The sequence below is a fragment of the Triplophysa rosa genome, linkage group LG5 (assembly GCF_024868665.1).
Source record: "Triplophysa rosa linkage group LG5, Trosa_1v2, whole genome shotgun sequence".
In the NCBI taxonomy this organism is placed as follows: domain Eukaryota; kingdom Metazoa; phylum Chordata; class Actinopteri; order Cypriniformes; family Nemacheilidae; genus Triplophysa; species Triplophysa rosa.
Window position 1 is genome coordinate 16223203 of NC_079894.1, and position 21914 is coordinate 16245116.

Below are 21914 nucleotides of genomic sequence, written 5' to 3' on the forward strand. Positions count from 1 at the left end.
ACCAAGATTTCATGTATTTAGTAAAATTCAAGTTTTATATTACTTTTATACTAAAGTGCTTAATGTAAAATAGGCACTCAGAATGAACCATGGTGTATTTTAATTATTTTACATACATTAAGATTTCACCACAAAAACATTAAAAAACTCTATATTGAAACGTTATTGCTATATACATGTAGCCTATACAACATATAGGCTACTGTGTATAGTTATAAATACACTGAAATACACTGCTGTATATTGTTTATGAGTTGGCATGCATTTCTAATGCAAAAATGCTTGTTTTAATCGCTCAAAAATGCTTGTTTTAATCGCTTTTTTTAACCGTTTGCTAAAATAATCTTCGATATTTATGATTTGGCGCCATCATCAGACAGTTGTGTGTAACAATAGACTACGTGTGATGCATGAAGACGACAGGTATGGCGAAAGATAGAACAATAAACTAACAAAATATGAGCAAAGATCGATCGATTAAAACAGTATTATATTTAAAAACATTGAACTTATACACCAACAATATATTCCTTTGAAGACTATTCCTTAAGCATCAGGCAAACACACCAAGGTAAAGATAAAGACCCTGTCATACATTTTAATTTCATCTTTATTTAATATTTCCAGTAGGCTATATTATGGCAGAGGTGAAGGTGGCATAACTGTTTGCACCACAACACGTCTGCATCTGATGACGTTTGAGGCATTATGAAATGGAATTTTTAATTGCTTTGAACTAAAATACATTAAAATGACCTTAAGTTCGTTAATAATATTATGACGTTCACTATATATGGGGTCAAATAAAGTTACCTCAAAGGAATAATTAGCCTAGCCCAGGGGTTTCAAAGTTTCAGGAGCGTCTAAAGGTTGCAAGGGGTTCCCAGAAAATTTCAGGGATACGATACAGCAAAAAGTCTTTTGAACATTATTATTGTTTAATTTCTAAATGTTTATCTGCTTTTTTCCTACATTAGAATTGTTAATATTTGCTATCTTTCTAGTGTTTTTCTCACCATAGTGAAAGTGTAACCAACTATTTAAATTCTGAAACAATATGTTGTCTTACTAATATCATATTTAATATTTATCTAACAACGTTTAAATGTTACGTACACATAAAAATATAGATGGTAAGCATTTTAGAAAGGGGGTCCTTCACAAAAGGTTTGCCTTATTTGGGGGTCCTTGGCATCATAAAGTTTGAAAACCCCTGGTCTAGCCTAATAAGAACTTTAAACTTCAAACTTCAGAGCTTCAAATATGGTTCTATGGAGATTTTAGTTTGGGGGTCAGAATTCACAAAAATTCTAAGGTAACGTATTTCAAATATAAGAGGTTCAGTATCTGAAAACAACAAACAAACACGCTGCTAGAGAAAAGACATTTACCAACGTATCAGGGTGACAACTAGTCCCGGTCTCTACTGCATGCTGAATTAATAGAAAATGTGGTATGCTATTTTCACATACTTTAATGCTGTGATTGTGTCTGTGTCCTTTCACATTTTCTTCTACTTTTACTCACAACAAATTTGACTGACTTGAGGCTGAATCCCTCCATGGTCTGTTCCTTGACCCCGTCACAGTATAAACTCTCACCCTCCGTCTTCTTCTTTGCCTCCTTGTGTTTCTCCTTCCCTGCTCATAAACCACCACACCATACACCATGACACCCACCACCACAGTGCCCCCACTGGCAAAGAGGGCCACCCCAGATAAAAACATGTCTGACTGGTTGAGACTGAGCAGCGTAGTCCCACAAATCACCAGTGCAAAGCCAGCAAAGAGAAACAGCAATGGATCCGCAGTTCCTCCAGTCCGCAGTTGCTCTATGCGTCTTCGGCTGCGTATGCAGCCCATGTCCTGTACAGCAGAGCCGAGCAGCTGCTTCAGGAGGACCACCAGGGCCAAGAGGCAAAGCATTGAACCTACTCCCAGACGCCACAGCGCAGAGGGCCCCACGGCGGAGGAGGCAGTAGAGAGAACCCCAACGCCAGCCGAACCCAGTCCTAGAACCATAGCCACAGAAAAGCAGTAGCACAGGATGGACACGTGTGGCTCGCTGAACCACCACAGTTCCACCTGCTCCTCCACAGCTTGACGCTGTAGCCACAAAGGGTCCACTTGCAGATGGAGAGAAGCTCCAGGACTCAGGACACTCAGAGGAAGCAGCTCCATCTCAAGCAGCTTGATGGTCAACACTGTATAATCCGACGTAAAAGTGAGAAATATCATAAATGTGCTCTAATTAGACCATTAAAAACGATGTTTTGACATATTTATCATAAAATAAGAAAATCAAGAGTTTCTCTTACACACTATAAATTATAAACATTTCCAAAATGAATATTCAAATTGGTTTATGCTGCTTGGTGTTGATTTTGCATCTTGATTTTGCTTTTGCATCTGTCAAAATAATAACACTTCCTCCAAATATATATATATATATATATATATATATAGATGCGGAAAAAATTAAGAGACCATTCCAAATGTTCATTTAATCAGCATTTCTAGATGTATTGTGGCCATTCCAGTCCAGTGTCTGTTGAATTTCAACAAAATCAAACCTCAGGAGTGACAAAGTCATCCAACAGCAATGTGAAAGATTGACAAGACACATAAAAACTGTCACTTTTTCTAAATACATGTACAAAATATTACTGTTGTATTGCTAAATACAGAGCATTTTTCGGTTATTTTGACCTGTTTCTCCAGTTTTCATTTTTGCAAATAAATGCAAATAGAAACAATGTTTTTTTTTATTTGGGAGGAATATTGTTAGTTCTAAACACATACCTATATATAGTAGGCTATATATATATATATTGTCATACTCATAAAAAACCATAATTTTTTAAATTTGGAAACTCAAGTATAATTGTGTCAATATATCCATTTCAGACAATAAAAAAAATATTTATTTGTTCATTCATTCATGCATTCTGCAATGGGTGACAGACTTTGTAATGCTGCTGAATGCTGGTTCTATGAAACCACACCAAAAAGAATTAAAGAAGATCTACACACATTTTCACGTTTTTCAGGTTAATACAAGAGTGTTAGTGTAGGCAAACACGTATTCAATTCATAACATACTATTATATATACTGTATATATTATACTATCATATCAAATCATATCATACTAAAAAATGTTCACATTTCTTGTGATTAAATGAAGAGTTGACTCACCTTATGTCAGTTCAGCATGTCTCTGATACATCCACACTCATCGACTCAGTTGGAGGATTTTTCCAACATTTGTTACAGGACATTTTCACAACGATCATCGTAAATCCTGGACAGCAAATGTCTGACCTTCTCTATATGATAAAATCCCAATTTACAGAGCTAGATATCCAAAAGCTTCATTCCTATTTTATTCTAAAACTAACACACATCCTCAAATTGCTTTGGCTACAGTGCAGTACTATTTATGTCACATTTCTCTCTCTCTCTCTTCCTCTTTGTTTACCTGTCTCTCTTACTGCATGGTGTGTCACGGTGCAAGCAAACTGGACACTGGTGCCAAGCATTTCGAACGATGTCAGACTCCTGCCACATTCCACCAGGACAATGAAATAGTTTCTCATTGTCTTCTTTGTGACACACTAACTGCATGTCGACAAACAGAGAACACACGCATGCTTGCACTCACACACAGATGCGCTCGCGTGTACGCCTAACGGGCAGACTGACATGGACAACCAAGGGTGTCTTTCAAGGCATTGTGGGAAAGACAATAGGCCAACTGGAGGGACTTACAGAGAGACATCCCACCAATGAAGCTCTGAAGTCACGCTTTCAGCATAATGGACATTTTGTGACTGTATGGATGGTGTCATTCACATGACATAAGTTTGCTTGGTTTCTGCAACAATAGAGCCAGTCTTCTCAGCTCTCTTTGTGGCATTATCATTCCAACATGAGCTGTTTATATGCACTGAGGCCACACAATCTGATTGCTTCAGAATAGCACGTGTGGCATGTTATTCTTTCATTTTTATTCAAATAATTAGACTGTTAAACATTTGGAGAATGTACTGGATTACGATAAAGAAGCTCTAAATGTACAAAAATGTATAAACATTTTATATTTCTAGTTTAATACAGTTTGAAATGATTTAAATGACAAATTGAAATTTTACCATTATTGTTTTTGGTATGTTTTTCTTTTGCTTTAATGACATTTAATGACTTTAATGATCCTGATGACATCACAATGTTCCAAAGAGCATTTCTTGTGTCAATGAAAGCAAGAAATCTGACCTACAAATACAAATTATTAATCTTATATTAGTTTTATGTCATAACATTGCTTTGAACATTTTTCAAAAACCTTAAACTCTCTTTTTACTTCCAGGATTAAATCATATGTTGAATATCAGACGTTCAATGTGTTCTCAGTTTAAGAGAGCGTTACATAATTGTAAAATGAAAACAATAATCACACTCAGTTGGTGAGAGGTGGTAATTTAGTGCCGGATGATGGTATCTGTCCATCAATCTCTTGCTTTAGCCTCTGAATTTCCAATCGTTGAAGCTCAATGATCTTCTCTGCTTCCTGTTCAAAGTTCATCCTTGTCATCAAGCCACTGCTGCCTGCTGAAGCTGTTGCTATTGTGTGAGAGAAAATACAGCTGAAACCCCCAAGATGAATATATTTGTTGCTGTTTATCTAAGACATTATAGAGAGTTGTACAGATAAATCTGAGTTTTAGTTTCCAGGAAACATTATCATCATCACATTCATCATATGCATGTGAGGGAAAATCAGGTCACCTCTGGTGTAAGTAGAGATCTTGTTCTTGCTCTTGTTGAAGGTGCTCTGACTTTCGTAATTGTGCAGCTGGATGCGGACTGTGCTGAGCTCCTGACGCAAGTCATTTATCTCCTTAATAAGAGTTACGTTTTCCTATAGAGAGAAAAAGCAGCCAATAAGAGAATAGATGGGAACTTATTCATTGCTGTTTCAAAAGCATCTCAGGGTGAGACCACAAGAAGTCGGGTAATAAAATACCAAGATAACATTTTTACAAATTTAGGAAATAGGGCCCGTATTCTTAAAGGATCTAAGATTCCTCTAAGAAAGCTCTTAATTTAGCTTAAAAACTTCTACGAAGGAGTCTTAGCTTAAAAGTGATTCAGGACCAATCTGAGAGCAACTCTGAGCAAGGAAAAGACGAAAACGTTTATCTTAGTGAGGAGGCGGGGCTAACCGCGTTGCTATGCTAGACTGTGATTGGTTGATTGGTCAAGAAGGAAAAAGGAGCGCTTTAAGTATAGGGTCCTTACTTTGAAATTGCACATGTAATTTTTTTCTGTTTTACCATACTCACACACACACACACACACACACACGCACACACACACACACACACACACACACACACACACACACACACACACACACACACACATATATTCTTTATTGTTTTATTTACCATGCTGTTAATGTCAACATATTTGATAGAAAATGAACAGTGACACAATAAGTTTCTGTAAGTGCTGTAATTGTTTGTGTGATCACCAGAAGGTTGTGACCGAACCAAATCATCTCTGCTGCATAGTTGCATTTTCCAGTTGCCAAATATGTTAATGTAGTGATTACATCTATTTCTGGCGCTATTGGAGATGTTAGCGTGTCTCTAATAGGATCGGTCACAAACATGAACCCTGCACGATCAAATGTCTTGTGTCTTATTAAGTTCTTAGTCATTATTAAGTATTAGTCATTCAGTTCAATTTTATTTTATTTTATAGCGCTTTTACACTTTGCATTGCATCAAAGCAGCTGTGCAAGAAAACCAAAACCAAGAACAACTACAGTTGAACACACACAAAAAAAACAATTTAAAAAATCTGATAAACCTTAAAAGTAATATGGAAATTGTCAGGCAAGTCTGGTTGAGCATTCGCTTTTAGATAGAATGCATCCTTTGTTCCCACACTTTCATTTGTGCTATTTTACGTGTCTAATACATGCATGGGCAACTTATAACACACCAAAGACACAGAAAAACATGTACTTCCACCATATGACCCCTTGAAGCTAAGAAAAAGGGCGGGGTTGACCTTGTTGCTATGGATGATGTCAGCAAGCTTACTGACTATGACCACAGTGATTGGCTGATAGAGGATGGGTCTCTGTCAGTCATTTAATTATAGAAATATTATAGAATGAGGTCTCATGGTGACATATTTAAATTAAGATCTTAAAATAAAAATGTAGTCATATGCAAATGAAATATTTTATTACCATTAACATACCAAAAACAATAATGGTAAAATTTCAATTTGTCATTTAAATTATTTCAAACTGTATTAAACTAGAAATAAAAAATGTTTATACATTTTTATTGCCTTTTCTTTTTAAAGACATTTAGAGCTTCTTTATCATGCATTGCAACACATTTTTTCTCACTTCTCATGTTTCGTCTATTTTCTCTGCTGCTTAAGAAACTCTTAAGCCTCTTAAAAGTACTCCTAACAAATTTGGACATTAAGAGCTCTTTTAAGGGTTAAGATGCTTTATGAATTACTTTTTTCTTTACTAGGATCTTTTCTGTAATTTTAAGGGGAAACACCCACATTTCTAAGAATTTTCTTATAATTATTTCACTAGGAGCAACTCTTTGCGCAAAGGTGTTTCATGAATACAGGCCCAGGTGATGATATTGTAGATGCTAAATATATACATTACAATACAATTCTCTCACCTTCATGAGCTTCACGTTGTTGGCTTCACTGACTTTTGTATCTCTCATAAGCTGCTTCTTTAATGTAGAGATGATCTGTTCGAAATGTTCTCTCTGTTTGTAATGTTCTCTCAGAATGTCTGTGTCCACCCCCAATGTCTCTACCTACATCACAAAACCACACATGAGATTTAACCAATAAGAGATAAAACCCATAATCACCAGTGTGTGTGTGTCATACCGCGTCTGACTGCTGCACATAGAATTTATAAAGCTCTCTGATGTTTTCTTTCAATTTTTGGGGATCCTGAATGTTGTCCACACATTTATGAAGGTCAGATTTGAACCTGTTCAATAGAGTCCTTGTGTCCTGGACCTGAAGGTGACAGAAGGACACAGCGAGAGATCACAAAGAGGATGGGACTCTTCACATACTGATTTGAAAACAGATTTCTGTTTCTTAGTGGTTTAGGATTTTGTTAGGGCAAGTACTGTTTAATCTAGTCTAGGCTAGTAACAAACAGTGAATATGAATATGATTAAATCATCCAGTAATTTGGCTGCATTGATTTAGACTGCAGGGCCCGTATTCACAATTTCTTTTATCTTAACACTAAGAGTTCTCCTAAACACTTTTTTTAGTTAAGATTTTCCACTTAAAACCTAGTCATCATGCTGCTGAGAGCAACTTTTTACTAAGGAACAGAAATAAACGTTAAGCTAAGAAAAAGGGCGGGGTTGACCTTGTTGCTATGGATGATGTCAGCAAGCTTACTGACTATGACCACATTGATTGGCTGATAGAGGATGGGTCTCTGTCAGTCATTTAATCATAGAAATATTATAGAATGAGGTCTCATGCTGACATATTTAAATTAAGATCTTAAAATAAAAATGTAGTCATATTCAAATAAAATATTAGTTACTAATAGTTACTAATTTAACAAGTGAAGAGTTAATTTACAAAAACAGATAACTCCATTTTTGCATTCCAATTAATATTAATCAAACCGTTTGTTTTTTATTGTTTTTATTAAGTAACAATAACTTTAAAAAAATACAGCTAACAAATACAACAAAACACAATAAAAATATGATAACACAATAAACAACAGGATTCGAATTATGTCAAAAAAGGAGTTATCTTTTACAAATAAACTATATGTTCATATAAAGTATATGTGACCCTGGATCACAAAACCAGTCTTAAGTAGCACGGGAACATTTTTAGTAAAAGACAAAAATACATTGTGTGGGTCAAAATTATTGATTTTTCTTTTATGCCAAAAATCATTAGGATATTAAGTAAAGATCATGTTCCATGAAGATAGTTTGTAAATTTCCTACCTTAAATATATAAAAACTTTATTTTTGTGAGTGGATGGTCTGCCACAGTGCCCCTGATTAACAACTTCAAAGGCAATTTTCTCAATATTTTGATTTTTTTGCGCTCTCAGATTCCTGAGTTTTAAACGGTTGTATCTCAGCCATATATTGTTCTATCAACTCATATATCTATAGAAAGTTTATTTATTCAGCTTTCAGATTATGTAAAAATCTCAATTTCGAAAAATTGACCCATAAGACTGGTTTTGTTGTCCAGGGTCACATATGTTCAGCTAATTGTAAGAATTTTGCCTCATAAACAGTTAGCAGATATTAGTATTCTTTATGGTTAAGCTCATTGTCATGAAATCTTTCTAAAATGTTTAAGTTTCAAGGTAGACTGCCAGTGTTACAGCCATTTAAGGATTGTTTTGAGTTTGTCTTAGTGACTTAGGAGTCCTCTTCACTACCCATAACGTCTGACAGGTTTAGGAGCAAGTTTTAGCGCTAAAACACTTTGTGAAATCCTCTTAGCACAAACATTTAGGAGTCTTAAAATTAGGACAGACACACCCATTATTTTTAAGAGTTTCTCTAAATCAGCAACTTTTAGCCTTAAGATGTTTTGTGAATACGGGCCCTGGTGTGTGCAGTACAACATATAACATATACAAACCTTCTGCATTTCCTTTTGCATTTCTTTGTCTTTGGTTTTTAGCTTTAGGTTCAGTTCAGCAATTTTTAGCTGTTGTTGTGTGTTCTTCTTATGGAACTCGTCCAACTCTCCCTCCATCTGACAGAAACACACACATCTGAATTATAATACTGATCAAAAGTTTTTGTTACTTTTGTTACTCACTTATAAATATATTTGTTCCACATTTTAGAATAATAGTGAACTCATACAAACGAACACAAACTTAACTATGGGAATTATGTTGCGACTAAAAAATACAAAATATTTAAAACTTGGTTTTTGAAAGAGGTTTTGCTTCGTTATTTAGTCATATTTTTCAAAAACACCTTAATTAAAGGCCCAGTGTGAAATGTAATTTTTTGTTATGCGCTGTCAGAATTTGTTATAGATCAAGAGAAACATTTGAACATATGTAACAATGTTTGTTAACGATATTAATAAATGTTGCTGTAAAGTGCTGTAAAATACAGTAATAATATACATTTCTCACCTCTTGTTGTTGTTCCTTCAGCTCTTTGATTTCATTTTCTTTTGGCTCAATTTGCTCCTGTATATATCCTTTCTTAAACTCCAACACTGCTACTGTATTTTTAAGCATGTCAGTATTCTTTACTAGCCCATAGATTGTCTTTTCCTACAAAACACAAACATATACATAGCAAATTGTATAAGAAAGTCAAAACTCTCCAAACAAAAAAGTCCTGTGCATATATTTGAAGCATGTTTTTATTTCTAAAATACATGAAATGCCACAGTTAACTCACACTGCGTTCTTCCGGTTCCCCAATAAATGAGATTCAGCCTACAATTTCTTAACCTTTGTCTTAAACTGAACCATAAAACTTTTTATGCGGTAACTTGTTACCTTGTCCTGTATGATCCCATCTCTCTCCTGTACTGAGTTCTTCAGACCCACAATGTCTTTCTCTAGTGATCTGATCACTGCCTGCAGCTTCTGTACTTCCTGCTTCAGCTTCTCAATCTCCAGGTTCTTGTTTTCAATTTCCTTCTGCACATTTTGAAACTGTAGCACACAAACACAACTTGTATAAGCTTTTCAATGTCTTTCAATGTGGACCATCAATATGAAAAGTAAAGTGTGTTTTAAATAATTGACCACCATTAGTACTGATGAGCTGAAAACAGCACTATACACACATACCGACTTCTTAGTGGTATCTGACTCTATTTTGAGCTTAGCGTTAGTCTGCTTTTCTTCTCTAAGCAGTTGCTTGTATTGCAGGCGTATGTCCTGGATCTCTAGGTCTCCGTCCTTTTCCACCTGCTTTATGTATTCCTGAAACTCCCGAACCTGCTGCTGGGATTCTTCCTGACACTGCCGAGTGGAGAGAAAAGAGAACACTTTACAACTTTAACAAGAAAACAGTTGAATTATTTTAGCTAGCAAAAGCATGATTTCTGAACAATGGGGAGTTCAGATTGGGGAAGAATTCATTCTTTGACTACAACTTTGCCTTATACTCAGTACATTGTTGGCATTAACATCATCTTACATGCTACATCTTTTGTAAGAAAAGATTTCTTCACTGTATTTCCTGTTTATATGTCACTTTATCACTGTTTCATCAGACTGGTAAAATCAATGACAATGGTAGTTATCATTACCTGGGTCAACATCATCATCTTCTCCTGTAGCTTGGCCTCATGAAACCGTGTAATGTCGTCCAGGTCTTTGACCTTGCTCTCCTCTACGCTGTGCAGCTGCTGTTCATATTGCTGTTGGAACCTCTGCAGTTTCAGCTGTAAATCCTGAAACTTCTCATATTCCAGCATCAGCTTCTGGTTATTGTTAGATTCTGTGAAAAGAGGCTTTAATAAGTCTGACTGACTTTGAGACATAAACCAGCGGGGATCAATGCATAGAGATGGTTGGTCAGGTGTTTGAGCAACAAAAATGTTGTTTGTCGACCAATAGATGACAGAGGAAGTGTGTGGAAAAACTTTCAAAACTTTGTCTAAAAATGAGCCCTTTTAAAGTAATGAGCCAGACAATATTATAAACATGAAAAATATCCTGACCAATACAAAATTGTTGGATCTAGACAGAATCATAGAAAATATTATTCATCTGGTTTGATCAAAGATCAATGATAGAGCACATCAAAATATAAAAATTGGAATTTAATCTTTAATAAGACTCCATACTGCTTAAAACACAACTGGTTAAAACATTTTAAAAAATTACTGCACATGATATAAAATTGTATGTTCTTTAGATGGTAGAAGACAGCAGGATTATTAATATAAATGTTTATAAAAAATTAAGTGTTTTGTTTACCCAAGTCCTGCAGTTCTTTTTCATGCTTTTCCAGAATATCTGAAAGAACTTTACTATGTGCTGCTTGTTGTTTCTCCTTTTCTGTTTTTAAGACCTGCAGTCAAATATTTAATATATCTTCATCCATAATTTCATAAGTCATTCTTGTTATTACACAGACAAGCTTTTCATTTTAGTCATCTTAACCTCTTTCTCAGTTTTCAGTGAGTTGATCTGTTGGATGAATTTCTCAGTGAGTTGATTGATCTTCTCCTTATAGGTCATGTCCCTGAGGCTGAGCTGGTACTTGTTCTCCTCCTGGAGTTCCTTCTCTCTTCTCTTCAGATCCCGCAATATTTTATTCTGCCGGATGAAAAGCATTTTGAAATGAGAGGAGACATCATATGAATGGTACAAAGATCTAAGTTTCTGATTTCAGTGTCCTAAAATTTGGAGTTCAATGTTTGGAAACATAATTTTTTCATGTAAGGATAAAAATCAGTGTTACATAGAACAGCCATAAAACATGCTAGCATCCAAGTCTGAACCAGCAAACACTGGAATTTACTTAAAAATGTAAAAAAACAAATGTCACCTTTTCTTCAAGGTCTAACTTTGTGATGAGAATCTCTTCAGCGTACACTAATTCCTTTTCTCTCTTTAACACTCGTCCCTCCTTGTCAATGATCTTCCAGATGAGGAGACACCCATCTTCTGAGACAGTCAGAAGGAACTGGTCATCAAATGTGATGACCATCTATGGACAAATGACATCATCAATACATTTGACTTCTGACAGTGAACAGAAAAGGAGTTAGTTAGAAGTGTAAACAGAACCTTGGTGATGGGACCAGCGTGGGCCTGATATTCAAGCCAGTCTATCTGAATAGGTAGAGGGTATCTGATGACCCTCACAGTCCCAATGGAGGTTCCAACGAAGAGTGCCCGTCCTGAGCGAAGCATGGCAACAGTGGTACAAACCACATAACCTGCAGACACTTCTTTGATAATCTACGGCAAGAAAATTAGCGTATATAAATGATGTTTGATATAGCCGTCGCATTGATTCACATAGATATACATGTTTTAAATTGGCAAATTTAAACTAATCCATGAAATGGGTTCCTGTGGCGACCTGGCAGTCTTGGATTTCCTTCAGAGTGCAGTCTGTCCCAACAGCAAAGGACGTCTTAGAGTCAGGAGAAAGGGCCACACTGCTGTAGCTACAGGACTTTAGCACGCTCTCAGACTCGCGCGCACCGCTGAGCGTGTTCCACTCATACACAGCTCCATCCATGCCACACGACACCAGACGGCTGTCATCTGCGCTGAATGCTATTGACCGTACCTGAAGCACAACATTATAGATTGAATTTTCATTTCTGAGAAAAGAGAAGACCTATTTATATGTGTCTGATCTCTCAGTTATTGGTTACTGGTAAGACATGCATTGCCATAAAAACAATTGGATTTTAAAACATACCTTTTCATTGTGTCCCTTCAGATTCAGGACGTCATCGAATGTTGTAGTGGAGTAGATGTTGATCACGTTTCCATTGACAGCAGCAAACAAATGACCCCCGTGGCTAAATACACACTGACAACAAATGTAAGGTAAATTACCCAAAAACAATCTTTGGCCCTGTCCAGGGGCCATATTACAGAAACTCTTAAAGGGACAGTTCACCCAAAAATGAAAATTCTGTCTTGTTTTACTCACTTTGTTCCAATCTGTATATATTTCTTTGTTCTGATGAACATATTTGGAAAAATGCTCGTAATTAAACAGTTCTTGGCCACCATTGACTACCATAGTAGTGAAAAATTACTTTATAAATGTACACAAAAGAAGATATTTAGAAGAATGTAAGAAAGCAAACAGTTCTTCAGCACTTTTGACTACCTTTGTAATTCTTCCTACTATGGTGGTCATGGGTGGCCAAGAACTGTTTGGTTACAAGCATTCTTCCAAATATCTTTATCAGAACAAAGACATTTATGCAGATTTGGAACAACTCGAAGGTTAATAAATAATGACAGAATTTTATTTTTGGGTGAACTATCCCTTTAAGTCCTAAGTTAAAGGGAAGGTTTGCCCAAAAATGAAAAATCTATTCTCATTTACTCATCCACAGATTGTTCCAAACCTGTATATATTTCTTTGTTCTGCTAAACACAAAGATATTTGGAAGAACATCAGTAACCGAGCAGATCCCCAGTTACAGTAACAGACCCCCATTGACTACCATCGTATTTATTTTCCCTACTATGGCAGTAAATGGGATCTGCTGAGTTACATTTACATTTATGCATTTGGCAGACGCTTTTATCCAAATGTACTATACATTTTAGTATCTGACTATGTGCAATCCCCTGGGATCGAACCCATGACCTTGGCATTGCTAGCACCATGCTCTAACCACTGAGCCAGAAAGCGGTTACTGACATTCTTCCAAATATCTTCCTTCGTGGTTAGCAGAACAAAGAAATCTATACAGGTTTGGAACAATCTGAGGGTGAGTAAATGATGACACAATTTTCATTTTTGGGTGAACTCACATTAAGATCTGACAAGCTCAATGCAGTCCCAGATTTATTTGAATTCTTTACGAAGTTTAACATTAAATTCTTTACAAAGTTTTGCTGTGTGCACACATACGTAGGCTATACATACCCATCATAAAAGAAACGCTCATGCCATAGAGACTCACCTCACGGCAACCACGAATATTAAACTCCTTAAACGTACTGATGTCATCAATGAGCAGATTCATGAGGCGGAGTCTGTCTGAAAATCCCACCAGGATGTAGAGCCCAGTGGGGTGAAAAGCTATGCTGTAGGCCTCCTCCTGGAACTCCATATACATCTCTAAAACACTGGAGCACAACAACATACACTCACTTTACTGAAGCTTTGTAAACACCTGCTTAGACCAACAGGTCTGTAGTTGGAGGGTCACATCAAATAAAGCCCAACACAACACAACATATTTGGTCTTAAGCATTTCTAAACATACTTGGTTTGAAAGTTCCAGATGCGCACTGAGCGGTCCAGAGAGCAGGTGGCGACAAGTGGTTTGCGAATGCAGGTGGATAAACCCAGGATGACACCAGAGTGGAACGAGTGAGACATGAACTCAAAATGAGCATCACCCTGATAAAACAAAAAGAGTTCAACTAGTACCTGTATCCCTTCTGAAGAACATCAGCATAAACATCACCACAACATAACTGCTCGTGTAAAGCAATATGAAATTTATAAATAACTATGGTAAAGTTGATGGCACCTTTTGCAGTTCGGCTAGGGAGAGTGGGAGGCTGTAGAGCTGGCCGCGGTCTGTGCTGGCGGACAGAGTATCTTCAGACGGGCTGATGCACAGAGTGCTGATATCCTGCTGTTCTGCAGAACTGGGTTCATTACTGAACGGCTCTGGAGGAATCTGGGGATGACAAGTGAGAAATGTTTCAGGATTAGCCTTACAATGCCTAAGTACGAAACAGCCACAGAACTGATTTTAGAAACATTAAAACTACTGTTTACTGTATCACTAAAAAACCCTGCTTACCCAAACCATGTGCATATCTAAGTTCAAATAAGGAAACACGAGCAAATAAACAAGCAAAACCTTTATCTTTTTGGTCTTCTTATATTGGTCTGTCTCCTCTGTTTTCTCAAACAAACACACAGTGCCAGGACCAGCGGAGCACACAAAGCCTTTAGAATAGCCTACGATAGCTGTCACTCGTGGCAATATGGATGTCGCAGATGTCGTCGGCAGCGTCTCATTTGACTCTGTGTTTTCTTCCAGTCTGAAGCAAAAAACCTCATCTTGACAACATGAATTTAAAAAACACAATCAAAATGTATCAAAACCAATCATAACACATTTAGACTGATACTATTAGTATTCTGATAATGCACTTTTTAAATTCAGAACGAGACCTTGTTCTACAATAAGATTGCAATAAAATATACAGAAAATATAAAATAATCACAATTATGAGTGCATTATTATTCAAGTGTTTAAAGGGATAGTTCACCCAAAAATGAAATTTCTGTCATCATTTACTCACCAGCTTGTCATTTTAAACCCGTATGACTTTCTTTCTTCTGCAGAACACAAAAGAAGATTTTTGAAAAATGTCGGTACCGAACACTGGCGTACCCATTCACTTCTATTGTACAGACACAAAACCAGATACCAGCATTCTTCAAAATATCTTCTTTTGTCTTCTGCAGAAGAAATCAAGTCATACAGGTTTGAAATGACAAGAGGGTGAGTGCCACTCTATAAAAACGTGCTATATCGCACTAAAAGTGGTTCTTGGCTCGTAATCATAGGGGAACCACTTTTAGTGCTATATAGAACCATATTTTGGTGCTTCAGGGGTTCTTCAGCGGTTCTTTGGGATGACTGAGGTGCTATATAGAACCACTGAAGAACCAAACAGGGGATTAACAGGTTCTTTATACGGAAACAGTAATAAATAGCACCTCGGTCACCCCAAAGAACCTCTGAAGAACCACTGAAGTCCCAAGATATGGTGCTATGTAGCACTAAAAGTGGTTCCCCTATGATTACGAGCAAAGAACCATTTTTAGTGCTATGTAGCACCATTGTTTTTTAGAGAGTGTAATTCATAACGCATAATGTAAGATCTCAGGATCTTTTGTATTCCACCAACCTTTCAACCGCCTGCGCGGATGTAAGGTTCATCTCCCAGCGCAGACGACCCGAATCAAACAACATCAGTTGACCGGTCTCCGTGCCGACAATCACCTGCTCCTTGGGCATCCAGGTGTGACAGAGGAAGTTTTGAGAATCTGGTTTAAAGGTGCTGGACTGTTTCAGGACTTCTCCAGCATAGCGGAAGATCTTGAAGACTCCATTCCCACTTACACAGATCTGTGTGTTGTCCTGAGGGTTGAAACTGACCTGTGAATGAGAAAAAAGGGATAAGAAAAGTTTAATGTTCTGCTAAAGGCTCATTAATATACGCCTTTAATACAACTAAAGAAAATGTTAAAATTTCAGCTATAAATTAAAGTAAAAAGTAATTTACCTTTCAGGTAAATTTATTTTTACAAATTATTGAGCTAATAACTTTTTAAAATAAATAAATACTATGTATTCTATATTTTCTATATATTTTCTTTTTCAAATCTATATCTCTGCTGCTTTGCAACAATGCAAAATTGTAAAAAAGTGCCAAAGAAATATAACTGAACTGAATTACATTTTCTAATTCAGTTTACCTGGGTGATTGTGCCAGTGCTGCTGGTCTTCACTGTGGCCATCACCTTTTGCTTCTCCCACATCCAGAGGAACAGCGTCCAGTCTGGTCCACCTGCCTGACCAATCAGATATTTGGAGTCAGGAGAGAAAGCCATGCAGACAAACTCCTCCGCAGGGATTTCTCCTCCGGACAACTTTTTTCTCTTCCTGCTCTGCTCGTGCTGCAGATCATACACTGTGATGGTGGCGTGCTCTCCACATTCAGACACAGCCAAATAGCGCCTGTTAGTACTGATGGCCAGAGCCTTCATGCCCTGACTTCCCTCTGTACCTGGCCCAACAAAGACAGTGGAAGACAAAAGAATGATGTTAGTTAATCTTATCATATCTGTGTATAAATGGCACGTGATACTGTAAAATAATAAACAATCTGAAGAATTAACATCATACTTTTGCTATAAATTTGCACCGTAGTAAACCTACCTGGAATAAACTTTTGACATTTTTGGTCGATGTTATAGCGCACACAGTTGTTTCCGCATGGAAATATGACTGTTTGTTCATCAGAGTATAACAGATTATTTCTTACTCCTCTCCGCAATCCGAAAATGTAATGGGATTGAGCCACTACTGTAGCCATCTGGCAAAGTGATCAGCAGACTGTCGGAGTTTAGAAAAAAATACAGTTTTAAGCGATTCTGCTAGCTGTTGCGGGGCTGTAAAGTTGATCGGTTTGCTGCAACGGTTTACTGTAACCATAGTAACGATAAACGGCGCTGTCACTCTCTGTAAAAACCAGATGATGGCGCCCTCACTACGTGTAATCTGCGCTCTTGTTTCAATCCAGTTTTATTTGTTTTATGTTTATTTTATTAAATAGGTTATCCCTCCTGAAAACTATCAAAATAATCTCAGAAACTATATAAAATAAGAATGTGTATATTACTTGTTGAAAGTAATTCAATCCGTTTAAATCTCGCGGCCTCACTATGAAATCCTACTGGATGATACTGAATTCCAGAGACCTCGGATTTAGGATATTTCCCACCTCGGAAATAATTTCTGCAACGATGGTGTTTTAATATTAGGCTAATAAATACCTTTATTGTTTTAATGTTGATAAATCATTAGTGACATTGACGTTTTAATGTTGCTATATACTTTTATAATTTGCCGATTCAAGACGTTATTTCCGGGTGTCAGGTGGGAAATATCGTTCCGAGGTGTCTAGAACGCAAAACCGAAACACAAAAACAGCGGATGGTTTAAAATGGCATTTTAATAAAAAAAATTCGGTGGGATGTAAGGCCATCCCTATTGGAGTAAAAACAAAGCAGTTTAGTCTGCTGTTTTTTATGTTCACCCGGGCTGCATAACTTTGGTCTTTCTGATGTTTCTGATCCCCTAGTTTGGCCAAGTTGTATTTAACAGGCGTTTAGCTGGGAAGCTAGCTGGACTCCCAGTCTGGTCTGCTCAAAAATGCTCAAACTCCTCTAAATTAAATCAGCTAACGACCAGTATAGATAACCAGTTAGGAACAGTAGTTTGGGCTACTTTAATGACACATTTTCAGATGAGGTAGTAGTTTGCTGTGGCCTTGATTTGTAAGTTAGAGAAGACTTTCCTTAGTAGCGGAACCATTCTTTGCCCTTCTCTGTTTCCGTCAGTATCCCAATCGTAAGGACACACATGTGAAACAGTGCCGTGCACACGTGAAGCTTTGGGATGTTGTGAAGTCCGCTGTTACTGTATATATACGTTTAATTTTGATCTAGACTTCTTTTTCAAAATGGTAGAAATAGACGAAGATCTCCAACTGGGATTTGAATCCGAGGAAGAGGACGACGAATTGTCAGACAGTGAGGTAACAATTACATGAATATGTTTTTTTTTTTGCCTTAGCAGTTTTATCATCAGTTTGAGTTAACAGTACAGCTATTAAACACTATTGTCTAATTTTATGCTTTTGTGTAATATTATTGTCTCTGGTTAGCTGCAAGAAGCCTTTGGCAAGGGTTTACTAAAGCCTGGAATGAATGTTCCCCAGGATAAGCCAAAGAAGGCCATCAACAATGTGGTGGGTAACCAGCAGTTTAAATTAGGCTTTTGCACATTTGCATCTATTCATTTATCCAAAACGGCTTAAAAAAAATAAAGACGCATTCAATATTTGAGAGCCAACAATAACCATTGTGCACAAAGCTAGGTTTACAGCTAACCTAATACTTACGCTACAAGCAATTTATATAAATAAATCGGTAGTGATGTTTAAAAAAGTTAAGTAGTGGAAAGTTTAGAAGTACACATCTCATTGACGGTGCTGATTTTTGTCTATATGTAATACTCGTGTATGTAAAACTATCGAGCATATATTTTTTTCTGTGGCATCCAGGAGGGTCTGAAGAAATCACTTACAGAACTGAAGAAGAACCTGGCATGGGTTGAAAGGTTAGACCTCACAAACTACCCCGCTGTTGACATTGCTGCAAAAGCAGAGAACAGATCGGAACAAAAGGAAGGCAATGAAGAGATCAACGTGGAGGATGACTTTCAAAGGGAGATGTACTTGTAGGTGTTCGCTTAATCACTTTGAAAAAGCATGGTGAAGTTACTGTCCTTTGGATAGATATTTCAACCCTGTAATGAAATGGTATATTGTTCTAAGGTGTTTTTTCATAAAGAATGGATAATGACCTCGATGAGATAATGCTATGTATTGGGTCATATGTGCTTGTAATTGTAAATCTGTTGTGAATATTTAAGACACCGCATTAAGTTGATCATATTACACTGTAATATGTATTGATTTCTCTAAATACCCAATATTTAGTCACATAGCCTATAATTTAATATAACTAAAATTATAAATTTACACCATTTTGCCTTTGTATTGTCACCGTTGTCATAGTTTACACAAACTGTTTAGACTAAAGGTTTTATAGGCTCTATGGAAAATCAGGCATGAAAACGTTTACCTTCACAATAATAAACCTTTGAAACTGTTATATTGGATCCTGCAGAGAAAGCGTGCGTACTGTTGGAATGAAAGGAAACAAGCTCTGATGTTGTGTTCTTCCATTATCTCTGATGTGGGTAATTTATCCAACTAATGCTTCACAGATCTATTTCTAATATTTAATGTTCATTGGTGTGTTTAGCTATCGCCAAGCCCAAGCAACGGTTTTAGAGGCCCTGCCAAAGTTGCACAAATTTAAGATTTCTACCAAGCGACCAGAGGACTATTTTGCAGAGATGGCCAAATCAGATCAGCAAATGCAGAAGGTAAGAAAACTACAGTCACCTTTGTCCCACGTTGTCATTATGAGGTTTACAGTTGCTTTGCCTGTTGTTTCACTGTACATTCTTAATATTCCTCACAATTTTCCAGATTAGAAAAAACCTCCTCATTAAGCAAACATCCATGGAAAAGTCAGAACGGGCCAAGAAGCTCAGAGAACAGCGCAAATTTGGCAAAAAGGTCAGTCTCTCTCTGTTAACATTTTTGAGTGTGTTTCTTGGTAGTCGTGTTCACCAAAAAATTTTTTTTCAGGTTCAAACAGAAGTCCTTCAGAAGAGGCAAAAAGACAAGAAAGCTATGATGTCAGCAGTGAAGAAATATCAAAAAGGTAGGTTACATCAGCTAACAAATTAAAAGCAGATCCTGTGTGAAAGACACCTAATGTGTTGTTTCCTGTCTTCTTTAAAGTAGTCCATGTTGTGTAAAATCCCCTTACTTGCAAAACTAATATTGACTGTGTATTTGTTTTACAGGAATGACAGATAAACTGGATTTCCTTGAAGGAGATCAAGACAAGGGCAAGAAAGGTGCATCAGCAACCAAATCACATATAAACAAAAAAGGGTATGTCGTTCAGTTTTATTACATTGTTAGACGTTGGTCTTGTCAGAAATTTAAAAAGCTGTAAATTTCAATTGTTTTATTTTATACAAATACATTGTAAATTAATTGATGTACATTTGATTTAAAACTCATAGTTTTGTGCCAAAATAATGCCTAATGATATGACATTTTTATGCCATAAAGCCTGTGAGACCACTTTTTCCTTTCTTCAAAAGGTGCTCTGGCAATATTATTTGTTTGAATTATTTAATGTCTGGGAATGTTTTGTAACCTATTATATTTTCTTGATCTGTCATCAGTCCTAATGCAAAGAGGACATACAAGGATAAGAAGTTTGGCTTTGGGGGCAAAAAGAAGGGCAGCAAATGGAACACCAAAGACAGTCACGATGACATATCAGGATTCAGAGGCAAAGTGGCTCATGGAAAAGGCGGGAAGAAATTTGGCAAAGGAGGAAAGTCAAATGTAGGTGTTTATTTTTTACTCTTTTAATTCTCTTTCCCTAAAGCCCTTTCGTCCACATTCATTTTTCATCTTTCTGCACAGAAACGGCCAGGGAAAGAGGCACGGAGAAAAACGAAGGCACGCAAATGAGCTGTATCTTCTCATGAATACCTCTTACAGAAATGGATTGTGCCATTAAAAAGACTTCTTTTTTATCGCCTATTTGCTATTACTTGGGGCTTTGCTATGTTTTTTCTCCCAGAGCCAAAAACTTTAGATTTTGGTTAAAGGACGTCTCAATGTTGACCAAGTGGAAAATATTTCTCGATTTTATTCTTGGCAGACTAACCTTAATCCCACAAATAAAAAAATCTTAAAAGCGGTGCCACGACAAATTATGGACTTTTTTATTTTAAATGTATGTGCCAGTCTAGTGTCGTAGTGTTTTAACGAAATGATTGAGAAAAGTCAGCATATTTACACAGTCATGTTTGCATTTGCTGTGGGAATAAATATAATGCTTATCTGCCTTCATTTATACACAAATTTGAGTTTAAAATTCATCCATTCTATGTGCCAGAAGATGTTAATATTCATGAGATTGTAATTAGTTTATCTGCCCACTGGCTGTGTTTGGATGACTCTGACAGTGTAGTTCAGATGAGCAAATGAAACAATGGGCAATACTGATGGGAGTCAGTTACAAAAGGCAAAAATGTTCATATAAAATACAAAGTTAAATTGTGAGCGCAGAACTGAAATTTGCTTCAGTTAGGAACAAATGATTATTATAACAGAAACAGTTTAATAAAGCTCCATCAAGAACCAGCATCCTCAAATAGGATCTCAAATGTTAACAAAACCTGAACTGGATGCAATATGATAAAAAATATTAAACATAACTTATGCCCATGTCAATTTCCAACACATAGCCAGCCTGAACTGTTGGACTAAAAAATGTATATCTGAATTGGGTACTAAATTAAAATGTAGAAACTGTTGCTTTTATGGGAACTAACAAAAGCAGTATTATGTTGTATCTATAAAAACATTCTAAAGAACCCGGTAGAACGCTATACAACTGATATTGGATAAAATATGGAGAACTCATAACAGGTTTTTGTATATCTTACACAAGACAAATGCTGTGGCATCAGTTGAAGAGGGACTGTGCATCTTTTTGCTCATGCTGTGTTCTTTGATGAAAGCCCATCAGCAGGTACAACTTCTGATTCCTGGTTACAGCAAACATGACATTCTGTTGAAAACAGAACGGACAAATCTACATTATATGGGAACACCAAAAGTGAGTTATTTACCTTTTTTAGTACAAGCATATACAGGAAATGCATTATGTCTAAAATGGCA

General features: G+C 36.6%; 3 protein-coding genes across 3 annotated transcripts; 1 reads left to right on the top strand and 2 right to left on the bottom strand.

Moving 5' to 3' along the window:
* Nucleotides 1–472: 472 nt before the first annotated feature.
* On the bottom strand, nt 473–3720 carry tmem125b (transmembrane protein 125b). Its single transcript, XM_057334259.1, has 3 exons — nt 3480–3720; nt 3197–3327; nt 473–2203 (listed from the first exon to the last, which is right to left on the bottom strand). The coding sequence occupies exon 3, from the start codon at nt 2178–2180 to the stop codon at nt 1524–1526; it is 657 nt and encodes a 218-aa protein (XP_057190242.1). The 5' UTR covers nt 2181–2203; nt 3197–3327; nt 3480–3720; the 3' UTR covers nt 473–1523.
* Nucleotides 3721–4176: 456 nt separating this feature from the next.
* On the bottom strand, nt 4177–16946 carry cfap57 (cilia and flagella associated protein 57). The gene is made up of 22 exons (XM_057334527.1): nt 16724–16946; nt 16261–16571; nt 15690–15940; nt 14630–14813; nt 14291–14443; nt 14021–14157; nt 13715–13880; nt 12487–12600; nt 12139–12351; nt 11841–12014; nt 11599–11760; nt 11211–11366; nt 11025–11118; nt 10352–10542; nt 9888–10061; nt 9591–9749; nt 9216–9359; nt 8705–8821; nt 6944–7078; nt 6724–6867; nt 4787–4919; nt 4177–4621 (listed from the first exon to the last, which is right to left on the bottom strand). The coding sequence occupies exons 1-22, from the start codon at nt 16878–16880 to the stop codon at nt 4458–4460; spliced, it is 3633 nt and encodes a 1210-aa protein (XP_057190510.1). The 5' UTR covers nt 16881–16946; the 3' UTR covers nt 4177–4457.
* Nucleotides 16947–17908: 962 nt separating this feature from the next.
* ebna1bp2 (EBNA1 binding protein 2) lies at nt 17909–20773 on the top strand. The gene is made up of 9 exons (XM_057334376.1): nt 17909–18104; nt 18234–18317; nt 18633–18808; nt 19399–19522; nt 19629–19718; nt 19791–19866; nt 20012–20102; nt 20402–20567; nt 20649–20773. Exons 1-9 carry the CDS (start codon nt 18030–18032, stop codon nt 20694–20696), a joined length of 930 nt encoding a protein of 309 aa, XP_057190359.1. The 5' UTR covers nt 17909–18029; the 3' UTR covers nt 20697–20773.
* The last annotated feature ends 1141 nt before the right edge of the window (nt 20774–21914 follow it).